The sequence below is a fragment of the Pinus tabuliformis genome, chromosome 9, assembly GCF_031772625.1.
Source record: "Pinus tabuliformis cultivar Carrire ecotype Pingquan chromosome 9, CPIR1, whole genome shotgun sequence".
NCBI classification, from domain to species: Eukaryota; Viridiplantae; Streptophyta; class Pinopsida; order Pinales; family Pinaceae; genus Pinus; species Pinus tabuliformis.
This window is the reverse complement of record NC_142307.1, coordinates 1405753668-1405780215: the sequence shown is the minus strand read 5'-3', so window position 1 is coordinate 1405780215 and position 26548 is coordinate 1405753668. Positions and strand designations below refer to the sequence as shown.

Genomic DNA, 26548 nt, shown 5'->3' with positions numbered 1-26548 from the left:
ATAATATGTATTTCCTCTTTTCCATTGTTATAAAATCCAAGGGTAAGGTCGTGATTGGAGATTATCTAAAGGTTTAATGATTCAAATATTTAAGAATAAATATTGCTTTCATCTCAGTTAAACCAGCTATATTGGTCAAAGCCCTAAAATGTCATGTAGAGAAAATAATATGGTACTGGACATTTTTCACAATTACAGGTATTATAATAATAATAATAATAATTTATATTTATTTATTTATATATATATATATAGATATATACCAATTTAAATTCAAATTTAAATTGATGAATTATAAAATTATATGAAAATATTAAATCCAAATAAAATGACTCAATAATATTTTATTTTTAATTAGATGAAAATGAGCCAACAATATTTGATTTCTAATTTTTTTTTTTCCATTTAACTCTTAAACACAATAAAAACTTACATCATTGATATTCTGGGACAATTTAAGAGTAACCACATCTCTAAAGGCTTATTAAATTAAATAAAAAGTTTAAATATTTATATAAAATTTGTTATTCATCTTAAGAATTTTTTCCCCCATTTTGACCCACAGGAAAATGCATAAATGATCTTTTTTCCTAATTTGAATCTTAAACGTAACAAAAAATTACATCACTCATATTTTTGACCCACAGGAAAATGCATAAATGATCTTTTTTTCCTAATTTGAATCTTAAACGTAACAAAAAATTACATCACTCATATTTTTGGACAATTTAAGAGTAACAATAACTAAGATTCAAAAAATTACATCACTCATATTTTTGGACCATTTAAGAGTAACAATAACTTTGGAGACGAATTAAATTGACGAGATAGTTTAAATATTAACCTAAATTTTGTTATTATTTTTAAAATACTTCTCACAATTTTGAATGAGAAAAATGCATGAATAAACCATTTATCAATTAAATTATTATCATGAAAAATAGAATTAATTAAGTGATTTAAATTTATAATTTCAATATAATTTTATATTATATATTATATAATTTAATTATTCAATAAATTAAATTTATTTTATAATTAATATTATAAAATAATAATTAAAAAATAAAATTAATTTTTAATTTTTAATTTTTAATTTTTTTAATCTTTAACCAATTTTGTTGATGTAAAATCCCCAAAAAATAATATTCCCTTCGCATAACATCTACTAAAGCACATAGTTTTTCAATACAATTTGCAACAATAGAGAGCTATCAAGTAATATGTTGTCCATTATATTATTGTTGTTATATGTTATCTCTTTAGATATCATCGTTTTGTTAGATTCCAATACAATTATGTTGACAATAACTCCTTATTCCCTTCGCATAACATCTACTAAAGCCACTAGTTTTTCAATACAATTTGCAACAATAGAGAGCTATCAAGTAATATGTTGTCCATTATATTATTGTTGTTATATGTTGTTTCTTTAGATATCATCGTTTTGTTAGATTCCAATACAATTATGTTGACAATAACTCCCACTTATTTGAATTACTCATTTCTCTGATATTTTTTTCCCAATCAATCTATTAATGATAAAATAAAATACAACCATTAAAGCCATGATGGAAGAATAATCTCTATTCTCATAGGTAATTTTGATAGAAATTTGAGTCAACATTGCATCATCTAAAGAAATTCTAAGTGGCTATGAGCAAATGAATAAAGGAGAGGTGTGGGAAATGGGCCATCAACCTATGAAATGATGTGTGGCTATATATATATATATATATATATATATATATATATATATATATATATATATATATCAATTGACGCATCATGATGTGTGTCAAGTTGCAAATAAGTAATAAAAAACAAATAATAAAGAGAGACAAATGGAATTGTTAGAAATCATAAGTAAAAATATGGCTACCAAGATATAGGATATTTTTTTAATTAAATATAAAATATATGGAAAAATGGAAATGCTAGAAATGGTAAACAAAGACTTCATTGTCACTTGTAAGCAAGAAATATGATATGTATTATAAATGGGCATCCTTGCCAACTTGCTAGTTCATTGAATCGACAATTGGGCATTAATATTTATTAGGAGTTGGTCATTTGAGATTTACTTGTTGTTGGTGTATGTAAGATGATTGTTGTATGCAAAATTGTTGCTAATTGTAAGTTCATTGAAAACTCTATATTTCTAAATAGTTTACTTGTATTGAGTAGATTGAGTACCCTAACAATTGTATATCCCTTTAATAAGTGGACACTATTTGAAAACAAAGAAATCACCTCATTGAATCTCTCAAGCATGATTGGATTTTGAGGGTTTTATTTTGTAAGGTGGGTAAGGTTTGAAAACCCATTTCAGTCAAGAGGAGACACCAAAAAACATATATCCATGCCAATGGTTGGTGTGTCTCATGTTAGGTGGAATCCCTGGGTGATTTTAATGAATTAGATGCCCTTGGTTCACATTTTCTTAGACAATAGGCTAGTCTCGTGAGTCACAAACACACTAGCAAACAAAAAAAAACTGAGCAGTCACCTGTGTTGGTATCTCCATGTCAATTATTCAAATGGATGTAATGTTGGAGCTATTTCATTATTTCTCTGTACTCTTCGTAGGAATAGAATGCACCTATGTTTCTCATGTTATTTTATGTACATTGACATACATTCTTTTATTCATATATGTATACCTAAGATCCTACTACAAACGACCTAAAATTTTATGACATCCTTCCATTGATATTCTGATATCCAACACCCCCTCCAAACTATCTATGTTTCCTAACTATGTAGACATGTTTTTCATAACAGTGGGAAAACCTATCATAACTCAATTGTCAAACAAACAATGAGGACAACCATCTCCGGTTGTTATCCACAAATGTAGGTTGACTCGTCACTGTTATTCAAGGAAAACCATGCCACCTGGAAAGACTTGTTGGTGGTTTGTAAGGTGGAAAGATTTCACTTCTTCTAGATGCCTCTGGGTCTTGAGTCATTAACCTGTTTCCTTAGACCTGTTCCTTGCAATAGTTTTTTTTTTTAATCCCTCAAACAAACAAAAATTATATTATAGTAGAAAAGGTAGCCAAGGCTAGTAGCAAATTACATTGTTTTTATTAATACATTCTTCTACCAAACTTGGGCACTTTGTTGATTTCTTTCCTCCCTTCAAAAGACATCAGAGAGACAAAAATAATTTTCCTACAAGGGTGTATTATGTTGAATTCATAAGTACATGGATAAATTCTAACAAACTAAATATAGAGGTAAATACAACAACGTAACATTTTAACCTCACACTTTCTCTAACCACTCAATCAAGGGAAAGACAATAGTTTCTAATGTCCTAATCAAACATAAATTTCTAGTCCATAAGCATTCCATTCCTAATTAGCTTTTTTCCTATTGTAACAAGAGTGCAGGGAGAAAGGTGAGCGGCGCCCATGGACAAACAGGGGTTTTTTGAACTGGTTTCCCGCGCGGTGGTTCTTGGCGGCCATGGATGAGTTTCGGGAGCTGGTTGCTATGGGTCTGAAGCCTCTGGAGTCTGTAGATGATTGCTATCATTTCGTCGTGAATGGAGTCCGGTCTTTGTGAAGCGCGGGAGTGGCATCACGAAAGTGAGTCGGTGGATATAGAACCTGCGTTTGAAGATCTCCTTGCCTGTTGGGGACATGATGTGTCCGAGGAAAACCTGCTATATTATTTTCCGAAGAAGGCAGTGAAGTCAGGTATCTTGGATAAGGCAGTGGAAGCAGGAGTAGGGAAAAAAGATGCCCTTGAACGGATATCTGGAAAAAATCTGATGCTGAAAGGAATGTTTCCCAGCTTAACAAGGTCCATGTCCATAGAAGAGGCTGGAGGGGAGTCGAACGGATTCGGAGAAGAGGGACAAAAACAAAGCCAGGTCTCAGTTTCGGTTGTTGGGGTAACTAGGATGGCCGTGGAGTTAAATGAAGGTAACATTCTTCCATCTGAAAGGCATTCTGAGCTGTTTGAGGCAGCAGAGGGAGAAGCCAAGACGGAGGTAGTGGGTGGAAAGAGGAAGAAGTCCAAACTCTTCAGGAAAAAGGAGGAGAGGCCTAGCTGTGTTTTTGGAGTGGATATCCATATAGACCGGGCGCTGGAAGCCTCGGAAACCTTCTTAGTTGGCAGAGTCCGTGGAAGAAAGTTCTCGGTTGCCTTCATCAAGGAATGGGCTCAGGCTGAATGGAAAGATGCTCCGGGTCAGCCAGAAGAGATCAAGATTCTTGACAGAGGCTGGTTCTGTATTTGGTTTGGACAAAAGGAGCATGTCGAATGGGTGTTGGAAAAGCACTGGAGTCTAGGGAAGAGGCCTATCTTATTCAGGAAATGGTCGCCTCTTTTCGATGCCCAGAAAGAAAAAATGGAGGAGTTTCCAGTCTGGGTCAAATTACCGGGTCTTCCTATTCAATTCTGGACTGACTCGGCCTTCTCTTCAATCGGAAATACTCTGGGTAAGTTTCTCGACACAGACAAAACTTATTTACACACTCATGATTGGAGCGCTGCCCGCCTTCTGGTAAGTTTAAATCCCAGAGAAGGTTTGGCGGATGCTATGCTCCTGAAGTATCGTGGTCTAGAGTTTATCCAGACCCTGGACTATGAAAACCTCCCTTTTAGATGTCATCGCTGTCATGTTTATGGACATCTGGCCCGGGAGTGCCCTCTTGGACATCGCCGTCGTCGAAGGCAGAGGAAAAATGGGAATAATCTGGAGGAAAAGAAAAATAAGAAGGTAATCACTCAGAAGGAAGAGGCTCAGATCAAGGAGTTCGAAGCTCTGGCAAGCGTTCAGGAGTTGGGTCCGGAGCATGTGGGGGAAATTGGAAATGAACAGCCTGGGGTGGCAGCTAGTGTATCTATATCATTTCCGCCTTCTTCTTTTGGTATCTCAGCAGTCCCTGTAATCGATGGATCGATCCAGGCTTGTTCACTCCTTCCCCAATCCTCTTCCTTTCGCTCTTCTAATGCTCTTCCTAGTTCTTGCTGTGATGAGGTGGGTCCGGTCAGACAACTCTCAAATGATATGCCAGATCTGAAGATGGGACTAGCCCCATTAGATAGTGTTATAATGACAATCCCATCTTCTCCTATTCAGTTCTCTGTCCCCATGGTTCACGTCTCTTCTCTTCCTCCTGGAGTTGGAGGCCATGAACCCCACTACAACCTAAGACCTTTAGCCATCAGGAAAGGGAAAGGCCTGGTTGTAGGCGATCTGGAGTTGGATGAGGGGTCAATAGGTACGAGAAAGCTAAGAGGAAGGAAATCAAATCTGTCGAAGGCACAGTTGAAGGTTGTCATTGATATTGCTGGAGGGAAACAGATGTCTCTGCCAGGGGTGCTTAGAGCAAAGCAGTCACCCCCTGAGAGTTCTAGATGATCATTTTATCCTACAACTGCAGGGGTCTAGCTAGTCTACCCAAAAAACTAGCTCTGAAGGAATTGGTCAGGTCCAACAAACCTGATATTATTCTTCTCCAAGAAACTCTTGGGAAGGGGGAAGAAATTTCAGGTTGTCTTTATAAGCTTCTGCCGGGTTGGAGTTTTCATGCAATTGATGCGAATGGACACTCGGGAGGTGTGGTTCTGGGTTTTAACGTGAAGGTGGTGCGTGAGATCTCCTCCTGGGGATCAGAAAACGTTTTGGTTGTGGAACTTTTCTCCAACGAACTATGCATTCCCTTACTTTTCCTCAATATCTATGGTCCTGTCTTGGAGCGGGAGAAGTTCTGGAACTCCTTCTTCGCAAAGTCTTTCTTGGCGCACCCAAATCTTATTATTGGCGGAGACCTCAATTTTTCTCTGGGATTGACTGAATCTTGGGGGGTCAATGCCAGAGCAGATCCCCTTTCTGAGTTCTTCCAACAGAAATTGGCCTCTTCTCCCCTGGTGGATGTTGCCCCTTTAAAGTTGCGACCCACATGGAGGAATCGCAGAATAGGAGATGATTGGATTGGGAAGAAACTAGATCGATTCTTGATAAGTGATTCGCTGGCTGAGAATTTACAGGCGTTCAGACATTGGGTTGGGGATGGTGGTCTCTCAGATCACTTACCTGTCTTCCTGGAAGTGAAGGGAGATCTTACTAACCTGGTACTCCCTTTAAATTTAATTCTTCTTGGCTTTTGGATGCCTCATACACTAGTCTCTTCCATAACACTTGGAAGAAAGATGTTTCCAATGAAGGTGAGAATTGAAGTCAGGTTTTTATGGACAATTTAGTAAGGATGAAGGCCGCCTCAAAACATTGGGCTCTCCAAAAGAAGCTGAAGGAAGAAGAATCCATGAATTTTGTTAACTCTGAACTCGCCCTCCTTGAAGATCCAGATGGAAATGGCTATGGTACAGTAGAGTCTCGGACTAGAATTCATGAGTTGGAGATGGAAAGAAGGAGAATTCTTCAGCTCAGGGAGCAAAGCTGGCGTTTAAAAAGCAGAGCGATCTGGTTGCAGGCAGGGGATGAAAATTCCAAGTTTTTTCAGAATTATGCCAAAGGGAGAAAAAACTCCAATACAATATGGGAAATGAAGAAAGACAACGGTGAAATAGCACTTTCTTTCGAAGATTTGGCCTCAGAGGGGGTCAATTATTTCAAGAATCTTTTTAAAGCTCCAGATGAAGTTTCTATTGCAGAAGTTATTAGGGTTGCCCAGATTTTTCCAAGATTCATAGAGGAGGAAGATAATGATTCCCTCATGGCACCTATTTCCAAAGAGGAGGTTGAAAGCGTCCTTAAATCGATGCAAAGGGACAAAAGCCCCGGTCCGGATGGCTGGACTGCTGAATTCTTCCAGCATTTCTTTGAATTCATTGGAGATGAGTTAGTGGCTGTCATGGAAGATTCCAGGCGTTCAGGTTCTATCTATCAACCCTTCAATGCCACTTTTCTAGCACTCATTCCCAAATCAGATCTTCTAGTTTCTTTCGGTGATTTCAGGCCTATTTCTTTGTGTACTTGTGTTTACAAAATTATCGCTAAAATTATTGCTGTCAGGCTAAAACCCTTCCTTTCTAGAAACATTTCCCCGGAGCAATTTGGCTTTCTAGACGGCAGACAAATTCATGAAGCTGTTGGAGTAGCTCAAGAAATGCTTCACAGTCTTAAAGTTGGGAAGAAAAAAGGAGTCGTTGTGAAAATTGATTTATCTAAGGCTTATGACAGAATCAGCTGGCTGTACCTTAGACTTTTGTTAACTCATCTGGGGTTCAGATATGAATTTGTAAGATGGATTATGAGCTGTGTTTCGTCTTCATCCATAGTTGTCCTGATTAACGGTGCAGCCTCCAGTTTTTTTAGCCCTGAACGTGGCCTGCGCCAAGGCTGCCCGCTCTCTCCCCTTTTGTTTTTGCTGGCAGCAGATGGTATCAGTCTCTTGATCCATGAAGCAAAAAGACAAGGGACTCTCAAAGGAATCGAAGTTGCTCAAAATTTCTGGGTCACTCACCTCCTCTTCGTGGATGATATAATCCTCTTCAGCAATGGTAGCCTCGAGGACTGTAGGACGCTCAAGAGGATCTTGGACCTCTTTCTGAAGTCTACTGGTCTTTGCATAAATGAGAGAAAATCTACACTTACTTGCTCAGGTCTGTCTAGAGAGCTGGTGCGCAGAGTGGAATTGGTCCTGAACTTTGAAGTCAAATCGCTGGAGGATTCCTTTAAATATTTGGGGTTCTTTCTGAAGCCCGACAATTACAGGATAAAAGATTGGCATTGGATCCTTGCAAAACTGGAATCCAAACTGAAACATTGGAGTTACAAGTGGCTTTCTAGGGCTGGTAGGCTTGTTTTAATTAAATCTGTTCTGATGGCAATCCCAGTCTACTGGGCTAGCCTGACATGGGTTCCCAAAGGAATTTTAAACTCAATAGAGAAATTATGCAGCAGATTTCTGTGGGCGGGGTCCAAGTCTGAGAGAGTTATCCCGTGGATCGCGTGGGACAAAATAGCTCGTCCTAAAGAGTGGGGAGGCTGGGGTATTAAAAACCTCGCTTGTTTTTCCCAATCTCTTGCAGCAAAGTTAGCTTGGAGGCTCATTTCCACGGAGAATCTGTGGACCTCTGTGTCTAAAAGGAAATATATTGATCCTCTATCAACGCTAGATTGGATCAGACTGCCGCAAAAGTCCTCCAAAAATTCCTCGGTGGTCTGGAAAGCAGTGGTTGCATCTGTTAATATCATAGAGAAGGGATTGGCCTGGAGTGTGGGAGATGGAACTCAGATCAGATTGGGTAGAGATCCCTGGATAGGCTGTTCAGAGAGATTTTCTCTATCTCAGGGGTTGGTTTCGGCTTTAAAAGATAGGGGTCTATACACTTTAAATCAGGTGGCTGATCCTCGGGCTTCCACCATCTGGAGTCAAGGGTGGTTTCAGGGAAGAGATTTAAATTTGAACGATGATAGGTTGGAGGAATGGGACTGGTATACAAGGGACCTCCTCAATTCCTCAGTCAGGCTTTCTGATTCCCCGGATGAGCTTAAATGGGTTTTTTCTCAGAATGGTTTTTATTCTCCAAAGTCAGGATACAAATGGATGATGTCTCAAAATGGTTGGGAGAATCCGGATTGGTGGGCTAAATCGTTATGGAAGTTAAAAGGGCCAGCTAAATCAAAATTGTTCTTCTGGTGTGTCCTACTCCAGAAAGTTCCTACCTGGGATTTTCTTCAAAGAAGAGGTAGGATTGGTCCTGGCAGGTGCCCCCTGTGTAAAGACAGCGTCGAATCAGTTCAACATCTGTTCCTCCTTTGCCCATTTAATTCCAGCCTATGGGCCGAAATGTTAAGATTGATAAATGTTCCTTTTAGGTGGGAAGGGCAGGGGCTCTTAGATGCCTGGCAGAGGTGGTGGAATGAATCTTCAAATGAAAGAGAAAGAACCATTCCGTTACTCATCACCTGGGGGACTTGGCTTGCTAGAAATCAAGTTATCTTCAAGGATTTTGTCTTCCCTATTGGAAGACTCGCCGCAGAAGGAGCTGCCATTTATGAAAGTATTCCTGTTCCTCAAGCTCTTTCTACTTCCAGAGTTGTTTGTCAAGAATCCATCAGATATTCTATGTCGTGGGCTTACTTTGACGGGGCCTCGGATATTAATGGCCGTTGCGGGGCAGGCTTGATCATCCACTTTTCAAAGGAGAAGGTTGTTAAAGCTTCAATAGGTCTGGGACAGGGCTCCAATAATTTTGCAGAATTGAAAGCCTTACATCTCCTTCTCTGCTGGCTTATTCTTAGAAATGTGAGAGAAGCTCAGATTTTCGGGGACTCAATGAATGTTGTGAAGTGGTTTAATGGGGCTCAGCGCTGCAGCAATCTTACTCTGATTCCCCTGTTTAAAGAAGTTTCTCGCCTCAGGAGTCGTTTCATGGAGATCTCCCTCAGTCATATCTTTCAGGAAAGGAATTTCGACGCGGACCGCCTTTCCAAAGCAGGTGTTGAGCTCGAGATGGGGTCGTGGTCTGTCTCGGAGGATGAAAATGGGGTGGTTCGATCTGTCGAACAGCCCATCTTTGTTTAAAATTCTTTTTCATCAGTTCTTCGGTCTTTGTATATAATTTGTCTGGATCTGTTATGTTTTTTGCTCCTTACCTTTCTGTAGATTTTCTTCCGGTTTCTTGGGTTGTTTTCCTTAATCGTGGAGGCCCGGGAAGCTGCTCTCTCTTCTTTACTTTTCTGCCGTGCGAGAATCCTTCAAGTGTTCACTGTGGATTCTCGAGGTCAATGTATTTATTCTGATCTCTCTGCGTTTTTTTCCTGCGTGAATATGTTCCCAGGAAGCGTGTGTTTTTCTGGAGGAGTAGTCCTTCATGTATTGGCTTGCTAAGAGTTTTACACAGCGAGCTGGATTTGGCAGTCGGCTGAGACTTTCCTCGTTCTCTAGTGGATTAAGTCTCTTCGAATTGCTTGCATTTTGTATGCAACCCTTTTTTTAATAGAAGGTTGGTTTTTTTCTGTGGGAAAAAAAACAAGAGTGCAGGGATTTAGGGTATTCATTTTTGGTTTCAACAAAAGAGAAGGATTTAGAAAACCCTAGGTGAGCCTACACTTCTAGTTCTACTTCATATTTTATTTTGTGACCTAATCCCCCCTCTACTTCCATTAATCCCTCTTCTTGTACCTATGACTCCATGGCATGGGTCTAGATCATTTCCAAGTTGGAATAGTCATGCAGGTTCCTCTTCAACCTCTTATATATATATATATATATATATATATATATATATATATATATATATACATATCTATATATATATATATATATATATATATATATATATATATATATATAGATATATATATATATATATATATATAGATATATAGATATAGATATAGATATATATATAGTTTCCCCTAAGTTCCCAATAACTTCAAACTTATTATTGGTTTATGAAGGTGAACCCTCTTGCGATGACTTCTTTCACTAAAAAATCATTCACATATTTGGGATTGCCTTGAAATAAATTTCCTTCCTTGATTGTAACTTTGAAAAAGGTCACTCTTCTTGTGTTTTTATATATTTTTTAGAAAATTTCTTATGAGTGTGAAAAACCATTCAGTTCAATGGGATATTCTCATAATTTGGAACTTTATGGTGACTCCACCCATATAGTCAACTCAGAAAATTAGTGGAAGAAGAGGTAATCTAACCCACACTAGGCCTATTGTAATCTCCTATTCGGGGTTAAAGTTAAGGGTCCATAGTGATAGATACATTGCCCTGAAAGCCATGATGTTATGATCAAATTCATTAGAATATCATAAGATTATATGTACATTAATGAAAGCTTGAATCATAGCTACAAGATAGATAATATATATGAGTTACTCAAAAAATACTTAAACAAAAGGAGAACCTCCTCCAAATGTCGAAATACATTCATACATCAAAAATGCATGTCCTCAATAATGACTACATTATATATATATATATATATATATATATATATATATATATATATATATATAGGATAATAATAACTCCTTAAAATATAGGAAAACCCTCCAAATACCCAAATATATTCGTACATCCTAATCACATGTCCTCAATAATTAATACCTAATTTGCATATATACCTATACACACATTGTACATATAGCCCCTTTATTATTAGGTTGACCCTATTACATATACATTTAGACATTACATGTAGATTTAACCTCATATATGCCCTTCCTTGTGGTCATATCATATACATTTTAGCCCATATATTACAATTTTGGGGTCATACCATGGTAGCCTCCTTCAAAAGATTTGTCCTCAAAGCTCTTAAACTAACGGTTTTTTTTCCTGTAACAATCCTTAGGTGGGCCCACCCAAAGGGGCCACACACCCATTTGACTCAACAAATTGACCCTAACTATGATGGACCCATGGAGAATTGAACCTGTGCCTCATGACAGAGGGCCGAAGACTTCGCAGGGGAGGTTTCAACCAACTGGGCTACCCATCAGGGAAAATTAAGGGTGTTACATGTGATGAAACTAAATAATAGGATTTCCATGTATTCATGTTTTTTTCTTTCCATTAAAGTTGTTATGCCCATCTAAACTAAATCTCTTTCTATATTAGTCCTTGATGTCTAGTTGTTGCATGTTTTTGTTTCCCTTGATTCCATGATTTGTATTGTAACTTCCGCAATTTGTAGTAATAATTGGTGTTTGATAATATCATGTTGAATAATGGTTTTTTTATGCCCTATTCGATGAATATTGATGAGTATTGATGAGTATTCCATCTTTTTCGTTGATGATGACATTGATTTTATTGTCTTCCTTGAAATATTTCCTTGTATTGAGGATGTTGATATGGTTTCACATTTGATGATTTACATTCACTCTACACACCCATTTCATATGTCTTCTTTCTAGTCTTGATAATATCATCCTCCATTCTCTATTTTTTCTCTTTGATTATTCTAAACTTGGATATAATATCGTCATTATTTATGGTTTCTTCAACCTTCTCTTAAATTTTATATTCAAGATTTTTAGTAGTCTCTTCATTCAAAATTATTTGTTTTTCTTGATTTTCAAATGCTTCTTTTCTTATTTAAATCTCTTCCCCTTATCTAGTAGTTTTTTCTTATGCTTTTGTAATTTCCATTATTTTCATAAATAAATGTGTAAAAAATGCAATACTTCCTTTCCAAAGCCTTTGCCATTGCCTTTGCCAATTTCCCTAGCCATAATAAGCCGAAGTAATACCCCACCAGGATGTTTTTTCCCACCAATCAGTTTGGAATACGTGTCCCATGATTGTGGTATTATACTTTTATATTTACATGGATTTTTAACTAGGGTTGTTACAGAACCCTCCCCCTTGGGGGAACATTGTCCTTGGTGTTCAATGACACCTATAACCAGCAAGACCATTGAAAACAAAACATACTGCCCATGGAGCTTTATAACATAACTCGTTGCAATATTTACAATGACCATATGCTAAAACATGACAAACATACCATTTACTGGAGCTTTATAACACAACTCATTACGATATTTACAATAATAACCACATATACACACATACACATTTGCTTCACCCAACAAATAATCATACTATCTATGGAGCTTTATAAATCCATCTCGATACAATATTTACAATAATACACACATATACACATATGCACATTTTCTCAACCAACAAATAAAAGGATATGATGTCTGCATCCGCAACAAGGGAATCCAAAGGCTCACACCTCCACCCTCAAAGTAATACTAGGATTCACCTCCTTCCCAAGAAGTACAAAATCCACTGTAAGGTCAAATCTGCATCCAATGTCCAACACTATAATCCTGCGCCACTTTTCCTCTCAGTGAAAAGTTATCGGATCATTGTTCCAGGGCACAATCCCAATGTGCATTTGATTCCATATGGAAATGATAATGACCAAAACAGATATATCCTCGGCCTTCCATTCTTTACTACATAGTCCCTCAGAAAATATGTTCACCCCCTTCTGTGCAGTCACACACCTTCCAAGTTCCCCTAACACCCCCTATCTCTAGCAATCCATCCCTCAGCAAGGTTTCCTCACATCAGAAGATCCAAAAACCAAGGCATATCCTTGCCTTAAAACCATCATACTAGTCATAGCATGCTCATGGAAATCAATGGACATTATTGGGTACTAGTGTCCCACAATGGACTTGCTCCTAAATGCTTTACCAACATACTGCTTCTTGATCCAATTCCTTTTGTCATTGTTGCTAATACTTGCCGTCATTTTTGACCACCCAACTGGGCATTTCATGCTTTCCTATACCAAGCACATAATTTCCATTAGATTCAAAATAAATTGAAATAACTTCAAATCATACCTCATTGGTGGCTCGTCAATAAGGTATACTTTCAATTTTGTCTGCTTCATGTCACAACAAGTATAACTAACATCTTTGACCAAATCATCATGTATAAGCATATCACATCAGGTCAGCTCAAAACACAACCATCATAGATCAAAATCATAAATCACATGTAACTATAATAAAGTAGAATCATAGATCACATGTAATCATCATAGACCATAATCATAAGTCACATGCTTAATAAAACTGAAATAAAATATTGATACTTATCCTCTAATCAATCCTTAGCTTCTACCTTGTCCCTGTTCCATACACGCAATGGATCGATTTCCACACCCGAAAAACACCCAATGCCTTCTCCTCAACCATGTGCACATACACATAGTTTGCATCACACACATACAACCACACATGACATACAACACCATGCAATACATTCACCTACATCTGATATACATAACGACACATACACCTACACCCAATGTACAACACAACACAATACATACTCCTACATTCAGTGTGCACCACAAAAAAATATATACACCTACACTTGGTGTACAACAAAACACAAATACATACACAGAGTACACATAATGAATACATATGTCATGATGTCACGACTAGACAATGCACATACATAGTATGACATGCCCACAACACAACATGTACGACATGCACACAATACCACATTTACACCAGTACCTTATGTAAAACATATACATAATACCACCTATACATAGCACCACCTACACAACATGTGCACATCATCACATGTACACGGCACCACCTTCACAATGCGAACACAATGCCACATGTACACGCACCACATGTACAACATGTACACAATACCACATGCACGACATGTACACGACACCACATGTACACAAAATCACATGCACAACATGTACACAGTACCCCCTGCACACAACACCACATGTACAACATGTACACAACACCACATGCACAGAACAACACATGTAAAATCATGCACACAACACCATATGTACATAGTACCACTTGTATAACATGCCCACAACACCATATGTACATAACACTGCATATACAACATGTACATAGCATCATATATACACAACACTGCATATCCAACATGCGCACAACACCAGATGCACACAACGTCGCATATACATCATGCACACAGTATGATATGTACACAACACCGCATATCCAACATGTACATAACACCCTCTATACCCAGCACTGTATATGCAATATGCACACAACACCATAGGTACAATCACTTAATATAAAATATGCACAATATATATAGAACAATAACATTGAACACGCAAGACCACACTTCCTCTACCAAGAAACCTTGCTTCCAATGTCTCTCTGCCATCCATGCTTATCCTAGCATGCCGCAGATCATGTTGTTTTCATTCCATTGATGTATCTCTTAGCATTAGCCTATCCATAACATAAACATAGACATAGTATAATCACATAATATCAATTCATATCCACATGATACTGACCTCAGAGATCTGTCAAACTACTCTTCCCACTTGATTCCTCATGAACTAGGAATCTCTTCATGTCATTCACCTGCATAAGAAATCATTCCTCCACAAGAACGATTCCTAATGACCCTGTCAAACAAACGTATGTATATATATATATATATATATATATATATATATATATATATATATATATATATATATATATATATATATATATATATATATATATATATATATATATATATATATATATATATATATGTATATGTATATGTATATGTATATGTATATGTATATGTATATGTATATGTATATGTATATGTATATGTATATGTATATATAAATATATATGGATAACAACCATGATCCTGTCGGATAACAACATACACACCTACATATATACATGCATATATATATATAAACATTAGCATAAACATGATCACAACATAATTACCAAATATCATAAGGTCAAGGTTAAGAGAACTCCCTTTATCCATGCACAGCATGCACAACATTAATAACAATAGTTCCCAACATAGCCAAGGAATCAAATGCCTCACATCCATTCACTTTACCCTTCATGTTAGCTTTCTTATGATTGTCCTGCCACCATCCATTTACACTAATGGACCCAACCAACTTAGTTGACTATCATACTCTTACCTTTAGAGCCCCTTACACATGAACCAACTTCATCCGAGTCTTTCATTACTTGTTGGGTTCCACACAACTCTCCCAGAGTTCCATCAAATTTCTTCTTTCCCAACCAATTCCCAAAACTCAAAACTCAAAAGGTAAGCATAAGAAACAAACAAGAATAAAATCATGAAAACCAATAACAATACGACACCGCAAACAAAGTGGCATGATCATGCACTAGACATAGCAAAATTGAAAATCAATCACAAGCAAATGACAAGGTACTGAAAGAAAATAATCTCAATAGAAACCATGAATCAATCCCCATGGGTTCCCAATGCTTCCAAGGCAAATCTCAACCTAAGCCTTCTTCAAGGTTCCATGGCAATTTCATTGCCATGAAATTCTCTGTATCATTCTTCCATAACACATAACTGTCAGTGCATAAATAAATGTAACGATATACCAATTATCTTACGTTGTTGTGCTAATCACACTACCTTGTAGTTGAACACATCTGTGCCATGTCTCAAGGGAATCCAATTCCCTTGACAACTCTAGTTATAGATAGACACCGAATGTTATACTTGTCAAATACATGTCCATGAATATAACACATATCCACATAATTTCAGAAAAATTGGGGTTAAGAAGACTTCATGTATGCACATAACTCATTTGTTTGGAATTGCAGTTTCCAAACATAGCTGAAGGAATTCTCACCAAATTCCTTTCTTTTAGCTTTACCTTGTTGTAACTAAGTCTTACTATGTACTGTCACATCACCCAATGGATAGTTATATAAAAAAATCAACTATTACATTTTTGTGGTAATACCAAGCATGTTTCCTACAAGTGTTCACAAATGTCGATCACATGTTCCAAATATTAAGGAAACATATTTATTACTTGGAAATCAGCCTTCACCAAGTCTAACAACCATGTCATAATCAAAATAAACTAACATTCATCATTCATAATACATAATGTTACACTCAAGTACATATCATCTGCCTCAACACATATGTGTTAGTACAACCATCTTAAAACAAGATCATTTATTCATTCAATTAATCAAACATTCAAACAAACTATAAACGTACCATGTTAGATCAATCAACTAGACGACATAATAGACACCAAACACTCAAACACCAAATAGATGACATATTAAAATATTCAAGTGCCAAATATACGACATAAGCAAACTCATACCTTAATTTATCTCAGGGGAGGCTATCTTGTCTGCACAATCAATCTATATTAGCACAATAAAACTTCACAACATATCAACTAAATGATAAATAAGGTCATGATATCCATAATAGGAACTAGATAACATGTTCACATCATAAACTTATAAACAATTTTCATTCATACATAACATTCACATATGCAATGTCAGACTAGATTAGTATGACATAATATCAAAATGTATTAACTCATACCTGAACTTCATAACAATGATCATCTGCATAGGTCAATTCAAATTAGCACAAAACATAATAACATCAAAACCTCCACTGCAATGACCACAATCATCAGGAATACGACCGCAATGCATATAACAATAGGTTACTATCCTTCATGACTAACTGATGCATGTACATATGATCACACTGATTAACTAACCTCTATCATGTATGTAACCATAACATAAATAGAATGAAAGGCATACACATAACCATAATGCATATAACAATCCTTAACCTACATACCTGCATGCCCACTATACAAACTTGTATGATGATATGCTCTTACCACGAGTTCCATTGTTGCAGCTTCACTTTAATGATCAACATCTCCTACTCTATCTCAACCAACACATTAGCATCATAACAACCAATAGCATCATGATGACCTAATTGCATACAATGACCTTATGCATAACAACCTTCACCATGAAATTGCATGCATAACAACATATAGACACCGACATGCATAACCAATGCATATACAACCATACACTCATGATGACACATCCCACAACAATAGCATCAACCTTCACATGGCGACATCACTACAATCATGATCAACACCATGAAAATGCAACAAGCACATGGACTACAAGCATAAAGAACACATATGAAACCGACATGAATGCATGACCAACACATCGCCCATCCAATTCGATGGGTGAACCATGCTATGATACCATTCTATGGTGTCAGATATCAGACAAGGAGACCAGAAACCAAATACCACCCAAAGAGAACGAAACATGCTCTAATACCATTATGTGGTATCATATATGACCCAAAGAGAGCGCAACTTGCTCTGATACCACTTTGTGGTATCAGATATGACCCAAAGAGAGGGCAACCAACTCTGATACCACTCTATAACATCCTCATCAAGGATAATTTTAGGGGCGAATGTTCGCCCTTTGGCGAAATTAAGGGGTTTTAAATTTTTAGTGGGCGAATATTTTGTATCATAGTACATTTTTACAAATCACCTCAAATAGCCCACCTTATTTTAAGGGAGAGGGTAAAAAAGGTAAATTTAGCCCTTGAAATTAGGACTTACAACCTTCCATTCGCCCATTTTCAAGAATAGGTTTTATTTAAGTGAATCCATTCGCCCATTTTCAAGAATAGGTTTTATTTAAGTGAATCCTATGGGCCAAATACCATATTTTTTTTTTCCAAGGAAAAAAACGGTAACCTTTTATTAAAGAAATAATGAAAAGTTACACTAGCAGATGCATTGAAGCATTCCGTAAGCTTCCACAAGGGCTCGAGTGCTTTCGCACCCCACGCAACGTTAGAAGACTAACGTGCACAAAGAATAAGAAAAGAGAAGAGAGGAGAGAGAAAGAAAGAGGCAAAAAACTGAATTCCGGCTGTGAGTAAGACTCACGCTTCAAGTTTTTCTCCCCTTTTTCTTTTCGACCTTGCGCCACTCTCCTTGAGTGGGCTCGATCGAAGCAATGACTAACTGTGTTTCTGCATTCTGTGGGCCTGTTTCTTTGTCTGAGTCTGAAGTATCTGAGTGGTGATGCCGTTTGATGCCTCCCATGCTTGGATCCACGCTTGTCATCTCTGCCTTGTTGTCTAATGTGGTTCCCTTCTGATTCTCCATTTCTTGAGATACCTCGGTCTTCTCTGCGGGGATCTCTTCCTCCTCTGCTTCTGATTCTTCGTCCTCTGAATCTGGGGGTGAAAATTGCCATCCTTTCCTCTGCTTCTTTTTACTTTCTTGGCTTCTGGACATGAGCTTTGCAAGTGTCCTATCTGCCTACAGAGCCTACATCTGAAAGTGGTGTTTTCATAATCTAGTACTTGCAACCAGTTTTGTTGTTTGTAGATCAGCCTTATATTGTCCGGCAGCGCTTTAATTAAATCTACTTCCACACAAATATGTGCGAAAGTGTAGATCCTTTCATCAATCCTTTCCAGGTCTGTTTTGATATATTTCCCTATGCTGTTCCCAATGCCTTCCAAAACTCGTTCATTCCAAAAGTGCAGAGGAAGATTGTATAGTCTAACCCAGACCTGCACTTTGGATACAGTCATTTTGTTTGGATCAAAATCTGGAAACCATGGGGTCATAAACAGCCCCGATGTTCCCCAAAACCATGGCCCAGCACTGATGACTGTATCTCTGACTTCCTTGGATGTAAATCTTACTATAAAAAACCCCTTTGAACATAGATGAATATCACATTCCATGGTCCAGCTGGTGAAGATCCAATGGAATAGATCCAAAGGTTTAGGCCAAAAGTTGTTGAAACGGCAAATTAGAGCTTGCGTTTCATAGGACTTTACGAAATCATCAAGCCCTGTAGAATCTAAGTTTAGGGCTGGGGTTTGCCCTGACTGATCTACTATGTATGGCCTGGGTATGTGTCCGCCTTGATCTGGAGAGGACCCTGAATCTCTGCTGCCCTGTAAAATGTTTTTGTAGGATAAGCCTCCCTTGGGTTGCTGGGATGCTGTTTTTTCCCCTTGTCTCCCCCTGAGGAGCTTGGCTGTCCCTGAGGCAGAGCCCCTCCTCTCAATCTAAAGTTTAAAGTAATGATTGATCCTGGCCCAATCTCATAGCTTTCCATCGATCTACAGTCCTGGAGAGACCGCCTACCACTGACCAGATGTTGGATCTGAACTGGGTATCCCATTTCTGCCCATATTTGCTGTTTCAGCTGCAAGGAGGTGCTTCCTGCATGAACCCACACTAAACGAGTTTTCCCCTGAGGGGGTTTAATCAGAATCTGAAAACAAGTAGTTGTTACCTGCTCTGGCTGAAAGCAAACTTCCAGATCTGGCCCTGTTTTTGTTCGTTTTTCCTTGTGCATGTCTAGATCTGCAAAAACTCTGCTCGATCTATGATTGGTGCCTTCGATCTGCTGCCTGGAATCAAGCTGTACTCGGATATAGGCTAGATCGTGTAGATCCAAGCCGAATCTACAATGTTTGGGCCCATGCGTTGAAGGAGGGAGCAGATCTGCATCATGCAGTCCCCCCCTGCCGTTTCTCCGTGCGTTCTGGGTTTGGCGAGACCTGGCCTCTAAACGCCATACGGCACGAAAGCTTCTTTGTTCAAAAACGCAGTTTAGGGCCTCGATCTTCCGCAAGAAGAAACCCTCCTCGTATATCCACGCAAAAAGGTGAGCTTCCGTTGATGCCCTCGCCTCACGGTCTCGTTGAAGACTTGTATTTCGTTCCCAATCCAGGATCGCATGATTTCTTGTGACAGAAAACCCCACAGATGCGTAGCCGCGCTGATCTGGGTGTATTTGAGGCGTTTGTCTGCGAGAGACAGGCCATTTCTCTGTAGGCGCTTGCAGTAAAGAAAACCTTCCAGCAGCGTTCACCGTCACCCCAAACCCTGGATCGCCTTCGGCCCCTGTGGCAGGCTTGGGAACCGATGCGGCAGCAACCAGAGCTCTGCTCGAGCAAACCCTAACCATCGCCATTTTTCTCCTGGGACTGTTCGTAACCGCCTCCCAATAGATATTTTGAAGTTATAATAAATCTATAACGGCCAAATACCATATTTATAAAAGAGGTATGGTAAATTAATAAAAATATAAATAAATGAGAGGTATGGTAAATAAATAAAACATTTTTTATATTTACTCCATAAGTCACCTTATATACATGTAACAGTGTAAACAAATAAAAATATAAGTAAAGTGGAGGTATGGTAAATAAATAAAACGTCTTTTTATACTTACTCAAACGGTATGGTAAATAAATAAAAATATAAATAAACTAGACGTATCGTAAATAAATAAAACCTCTTTTTATATTTAGTCCATAACCCTCGCTCAAGAAAGAGGTTTTATTTAAGTGAATCCTATGGGCCAAATACCATATTTGTAAAAGAGGTATGGTAAATTAATAAAAATATAAATAAATGAGAGGTATGGTAAACAAATAAAACATTTTTTTATATTTACTCCATAAGTCACCTTATATTTACGAACACTCAAAAAATGGGTTATATTTAGGTGAAACCTATGGCCAAAATACTATGGGACAAATACCATGGACTAGATTGTTATTAATACCATGCAAAAAACCATTATTAACCCTAATATTAGAATTAATAAAAATAAAAATGGCACATGGTATTGACCCATGGTATTCACCAAAATGGCACATGGTATTGACCCATGGTATTCACCTGGAATGTAGCCTATTTAAATGGGGGAATTAAACCAGCATGTAGCCTATGCTAAGATTCACTAGGACTTTACAAAGTTTTATTATTTAGTGAAAGACTCGCCAAGATCTTACAAGATTTTATAATTGAGTAAAATATTCGCCATGCCTGGTGAGAGATTCGCCAAAAAATTATATATACATATTATATTATTGATAAAATCGCCTTCCATTTTTCCTATATACCATGGAGATTCGCCCATTTATTATATTTATAAATTTAGGGGGGGTTCTTAAAATTTTCCCTGATCCTCATCCCACATCTACCCAAGTAATTGTACAACCAAGGTAAATATGTGACAAGAGGCCACTATAATGGTATTCAACCTCCTAAGTCACCTTAAGGAAGTGGAATTGACGGAAACACACCACACAAACCTTCCACATCAGCAACAAAGCTCCTAGGAGCCATCCCAACCACTCAGGTAACCAAAGCTTGAGACCAATAGAATTTTTAGTGCATCAAACCCTTAGATTCTCCTTTGATATGGAAAAGGGTGCATCTGGGAGGCTCCAGAAGCTCCCAAAGCAAGGGAAAGGGAGCTTCTGAGGACTTTTTCCCCAGTGTTATGCCGACGACTCTGGGTTTTGTGCCACTTTTTTAGGCCTAGAGCCCAAGTCACTGCCTAGAACTCAATGATAGGTTCATAAATGAAATTTCATAGCAGAATAAAGATACATTTGCAAAAACATCAACAACAACTAGACTGGACCCCTACTAGCCATGACAGGAATTTTGTAAAACATGTCACAAATATGAAATCTACAAGTCTTAACAAAAGAACTGAGCATAGGGGTCTCATACTTATCTGAGATTTGCTATGAGTCATTGTTTCCTTATCACATTAGCTGCAATTTCATCTATTAGGCCATAGATACGTTTTTCATTCATTTACAAGTAAAAACATTATGACAGCCATACACAACCACTGTCATAATACATTTTCATAACCAACATAATAACAACAGAAATAACAAGGAAACAACAACCATATAATACACATAAGCTAGTATTATACTCATGAAATAACAAGGAGAAATAACCTCATATTAATGAATGCAATGACCAACCAGGTTTGGGACTTCCACGAACCACCCAACCATAGATTGGTTGAACCAAATATTTCTTTCATCCAATCACCCCTGTGCCATATTCCAAGCGTGAATATGGGACTTAAAACCATACTCAACCAGGTCTTCCTAAGGATACACCACCTCACCCTCATGAATAGAACCATGCTTTACCACAATCCATCACGGATCACTAGGCCATAAAACAAGCATGGATGCCATTGTATTTCTCCATCTACATTGTGAGGAATTTCCCTGTCTCCTAGTCTTTAGGATTTACCGCAATCCACATTGTATCACTATGCCCTAACTGAGACTCCACCGTCTAGGCTTTACTGTATATCTCGTCATTCACCGACAAGGATTCCTAGGCCTAATCAAGGGAAACCATCTCTAGCCTTTACCATATATACCGCCATTCACCAGCAAGGAATCCTAGGCCTATTGAGGCACACAACACCTAGATTTAATGCAACCCATAGTCTGGTTCAGGGGTCACTAGGCCAGTGGCTTGGCCACAATCCACAGTCCGGTTCAGGGATCACTAGGCCATGTGTTCTTTCTTTCGGAGATCCACCTCTCTAAGCTTCGAATCCTTATGGCAAGCCAACTCAACTAAAACATGAGGACCCAATCACACCATGGCTATCTGGAAATTGAAAGGCTAGGCTGAAAACACTATCACACCTAGAAGAACCCATGCCATGACAACAAAGAACCACATGCAATACCATGCATGCCAAATCTATCAAGGAAATCACACATGCAAATCAATACCTGTAAAGAATCATGTTGTAGCTTCTTGATCCTGCTCTTCCTTTCTTTCTCCTTCCTTCATCTTGCATTCTTTGCCTTTCTTGATCTAATGCCAAAGTGATCCAATAAAACTTTGTGTGTCCAAGAATGAGAGAGAGAGAGAATAATGATAGAGCTATAAAACTGAACTAACAAAAGGTACCAACCGATCAAGCCTGAGCAAAATCTTGCCATTGATCCTCACAAGGCTTTTTATCAATGAGGCCTCTATTTTCTTCATTTTCTATTATTTTCCTTCAATTTCCTCCTCACATGCAACCTATCACCTTTCACCTTGCTTTTCTCCTAATTTATATTATTTTCATAAATAAATGTGCCAAAAATACTAGTTTTCCTTTCTGAATCCTTTGCCATTGCCTTTTCCAATTTCCTTAGCCATAATAAATAGCAGTGACACCCCACTAGGATGTTTTTGCCCACATTCATCTTGGAATCCGTTTCCCATGACTATGGTCTTATATTTTTTATATTTACATGTATTTTTAACTAGGGTTGTTATAGCTCATCCCATTTCACTTTTATCTCTTTTTTCTTGTTTTAACTCATCTTCAATTTTATGCATTGCTTCCATTTTTAAGTCCTCGGTCAAGTTTTTTGAGAATATTTCTTCAAATACTTCCCATGTCATGTTTCCTCTAGTGTCATTACGAATACTCATCCACCTCTCCCAAGATTCATCATACAAATAAGTTCTTTCCCTCAAAGGATTGAAACCATGATTCATTTTTCATCTTCAACCATTCTATAGGATTGATTTCATCTTATCTTAATCTCCTATAAATCTAGGAAATGCCATTAATTTTCAGGAGAGGTCTAACCACAATCGTCAGCTTTCAGCCTATATATGTTATAAACAATGATCCATATGGTTATTACTATTTTCCAGATATAATATCTTATGTTTTCTCTTTCCAATAACTTTTGAATCACCTCAATTGGACATCCTAATGAAAACTTATGAAAATTTTAAGCCAACATACCTAATTTCGAGGTTGTCCTAGTTGCTAATCTTTCTCGCGATGTATCTTTGCAATTTTGGTCCTTGCAAGTCTATAATTCTAGCTTATAGTACTTGAGTATGTATTTTATGCAATTCAATGAATCTACCCAAAATTTGATGTGTCCGATGAAAGTTATGGTAACCTCCCCCAAAATTGTTGATTTTTGGCCTTTCTAGATAGTGAACTTGTATGAAATGCCACATATCCATTTTTTATGATCTGATTTTGAATTTTTCACCAAAAATAATATGTCCTTTCTTCTTCCTAATGAAGCTTGTGCCACTATATCTATATATATATATATATATATATATATATATATATATATATATATATATATATATATATATATATATATATAGATAGATAGATAGATAGATAGATAGATAGATAGATAGATATATATATATATATATATATATATATATATATATATATATATATATATATATATATATATATATATATATATATAGTAACCTTGGTAGTACCTTTCTTTTCCATTAACTTTAAAAAATGAGCAGGTTACATCCAAATGTACTATGGTTAGGTGGCCTCAACTTGCCCAGTGGGAAGCCAATTTTGTTGGCCACCTAACAATGTGATAAGCCATCCAAAAACAAAATCTAATAAGTTTTTCTAGCCAAGCTATAAAGTCTTGAATGTCTTTCAACTTCCTAGCTTCTAAATATCTATAGGCATAATGAAAATAATGAGGAGTCAATAAATGTATCATATACCAGAAATTAAAACAAGGCAAAACACTATATCACGCATCATCAAAAGAATCAAATGGTGTTGGGTCCTTTGCATTTGACCCCGGAAGCTCAGACTAAGGAATGCATGGAATATTCTACTCAATCTGACTAAGGCGCCCATTCTGTTTCTGCAACTCGAATTCAATTTGCTAGAAATCTTGACTGTAATAAGGGAGAGCTTGAGTTTCCGTGACAAATCTTGCAGGAATATGCTCTAGAGCCTTTGCTCGTAATTTTTTCATCATCCAATATAGGTGGAGAGTCTTCTTGTACTAGGAAATGTGGCCCTGAGAGTGCCCAAGATCCGGCACCAAGGATTGCCATTCCTCCTCATCATCGCCTTGAAGATTTGCTTTTCTATTTAATTCTTCTTCTTATTGAGTGATGAGTCTCCGAACTGGGGCCGATCCCTTGAGATTTTCTAGTAGAAGTGTTGGGGGAATTATCAATTTTAATCTATTTTCCATGGTCCCAAGACCCCCTGGATGACTTACTTCTCTCGGAGGATGCACAAACCATTATGTGAATTGCAAAAAACTAATATCCCAAACAAATACTAATCGAACTAAAATCATACAACCTTCTCTAAGCAAGCAACAGCCTAGGAGCCAAGAGTGTCCAAGGTTTGTGTCTCTCTAAGGAACATGTTAGGTTTAACCACTGTGAGAAACTGACCTTATACAAAAACTGTTGGTAGCCCAAATCCTTGAAGCATGAGAGATACCCAGGAGCTTGGTTATAAAACCACCAGACCAAGGACCAGTGTAGGGTTTCAAATATGGTCGTGCCACTACCCACCCAATACCATAAAAGTTCTAAAACACCATCTTAGATAATTAAATATAAACCAAGTGATAGGCTTGCCACTGATCTACACAGAATAATCAGGGGAATCCCTTGGCCGAAGCCATTTGCGTGCCCATACGAGCAAGAAGGACACCAAAGAATATCAACACATGAGTAATAAAAATTAAATAACCATCAAATGAAGCAACACTTGCAGACTCCTCCAGGGGGGACCTCTGTTAAGCCATAGCATTCAAAAAACTTCCTTTCCACCATGAACCTCACAGTATACACAGAAAAGCCATGATATAGATATAGGTAACAAAGGGGATTACATACCTGAGAACTGCTAGCTGAACCCACTGCAAGTCTGACCCCATTGATCGATCGCTCCAGAACTCCTCAGTAGTGCACTAGACTTCTCAAAACATCTATGATACCAAGATACAATCTGAATAGGTGAATTACCAAAATCCTTAATAGAAAAGCCAAGATGTTGCTGCTTCTCATTGCAAACTCATTAAATAATAGGAGAACCTCCTCCAAATACCCAAATACATTCATGCATCCAAATCACATGTCCTTAATAATGACTACATGATCTCTCTATATAGTTATTCACACATTACACATTAGCCCCTTTATTATTATGCTAACCCTATTACATAAACGTTTACACATTACATGTATATTTAATCCTATGCCCTCCCTTGGGGTCATATCATATGTATTTAACCCCATATATGCCCCCATTGGGGTCATACCACATAAAGCATGGTCCATAACTAAAATCACATATTTTTCTTCCTTATTTAAGGAAAAGAAAAGATAATAACCATGACTAGGGGTGGATGGAGTTACTAATCGTTTTAGCTTGGAGGAGAAATCCTCTTCCACCAATGCTTCCACAACTTTTGGGCTAGGCCAAAGACCTATAAACTTTCTAACCACATCCCACTCAAAGAGGAGGACAACATTCTTTCTGGGAATTAGAGATGGATGATATAGGAGAGCGATA

The 26548-nt window shown here is 37.6% G+C and overlaps 2 protein-coding genes across 2 annotated transcripts; both read left to right on the top strand.

Annotated features, from left to right (window-relative positions):
- The first annotated feature begins 5376 nt into the window (after positions 1–5376).
- Positions 5377–6222, top strand: LOC149153818 (uncharacterized). The gene has a single exon (XM_089443941.1). It carries the CDS (start codon positions 5377–5379, stop codon positions 6220–6222), a length of 846 nt encoding a protein of 281 aa, XP_089300067.1.
- A 5-nt stretch (positions 6223–6227) lies between these two features.
- On the top strand, positions 6228–9512 carry LOC149153817 (uncharacterized). Its single transcript, XM_089443940.1, has one exon. It carries the CDS (start codon positions 6228–6230, stop codon positions 9510–9512), a length of 3285 nt encoding a protein of 1094 aa, XP_089300066.1.
- Positions 9513–26548: the final 17036 nt, after the last annotated feature.

What these genes read in the sequence shown, in the direction of transcription:
- LOC149153818 (XM_089443941.1), top strand. Translation starts at nt 5,377, where the DNA reads ATGATCATTTTATCCTACAACTGCAGGGGTCTAGCTAGTCTACCCAAA.
- LOC149153817 (XM_089443940.1), top strand. Translation starts at nt 6,228, where the DNA reads ATGAAGGCCGCCTCAAAACATTGGGCTCTCCAAAAGAAGCTGAAGGAA.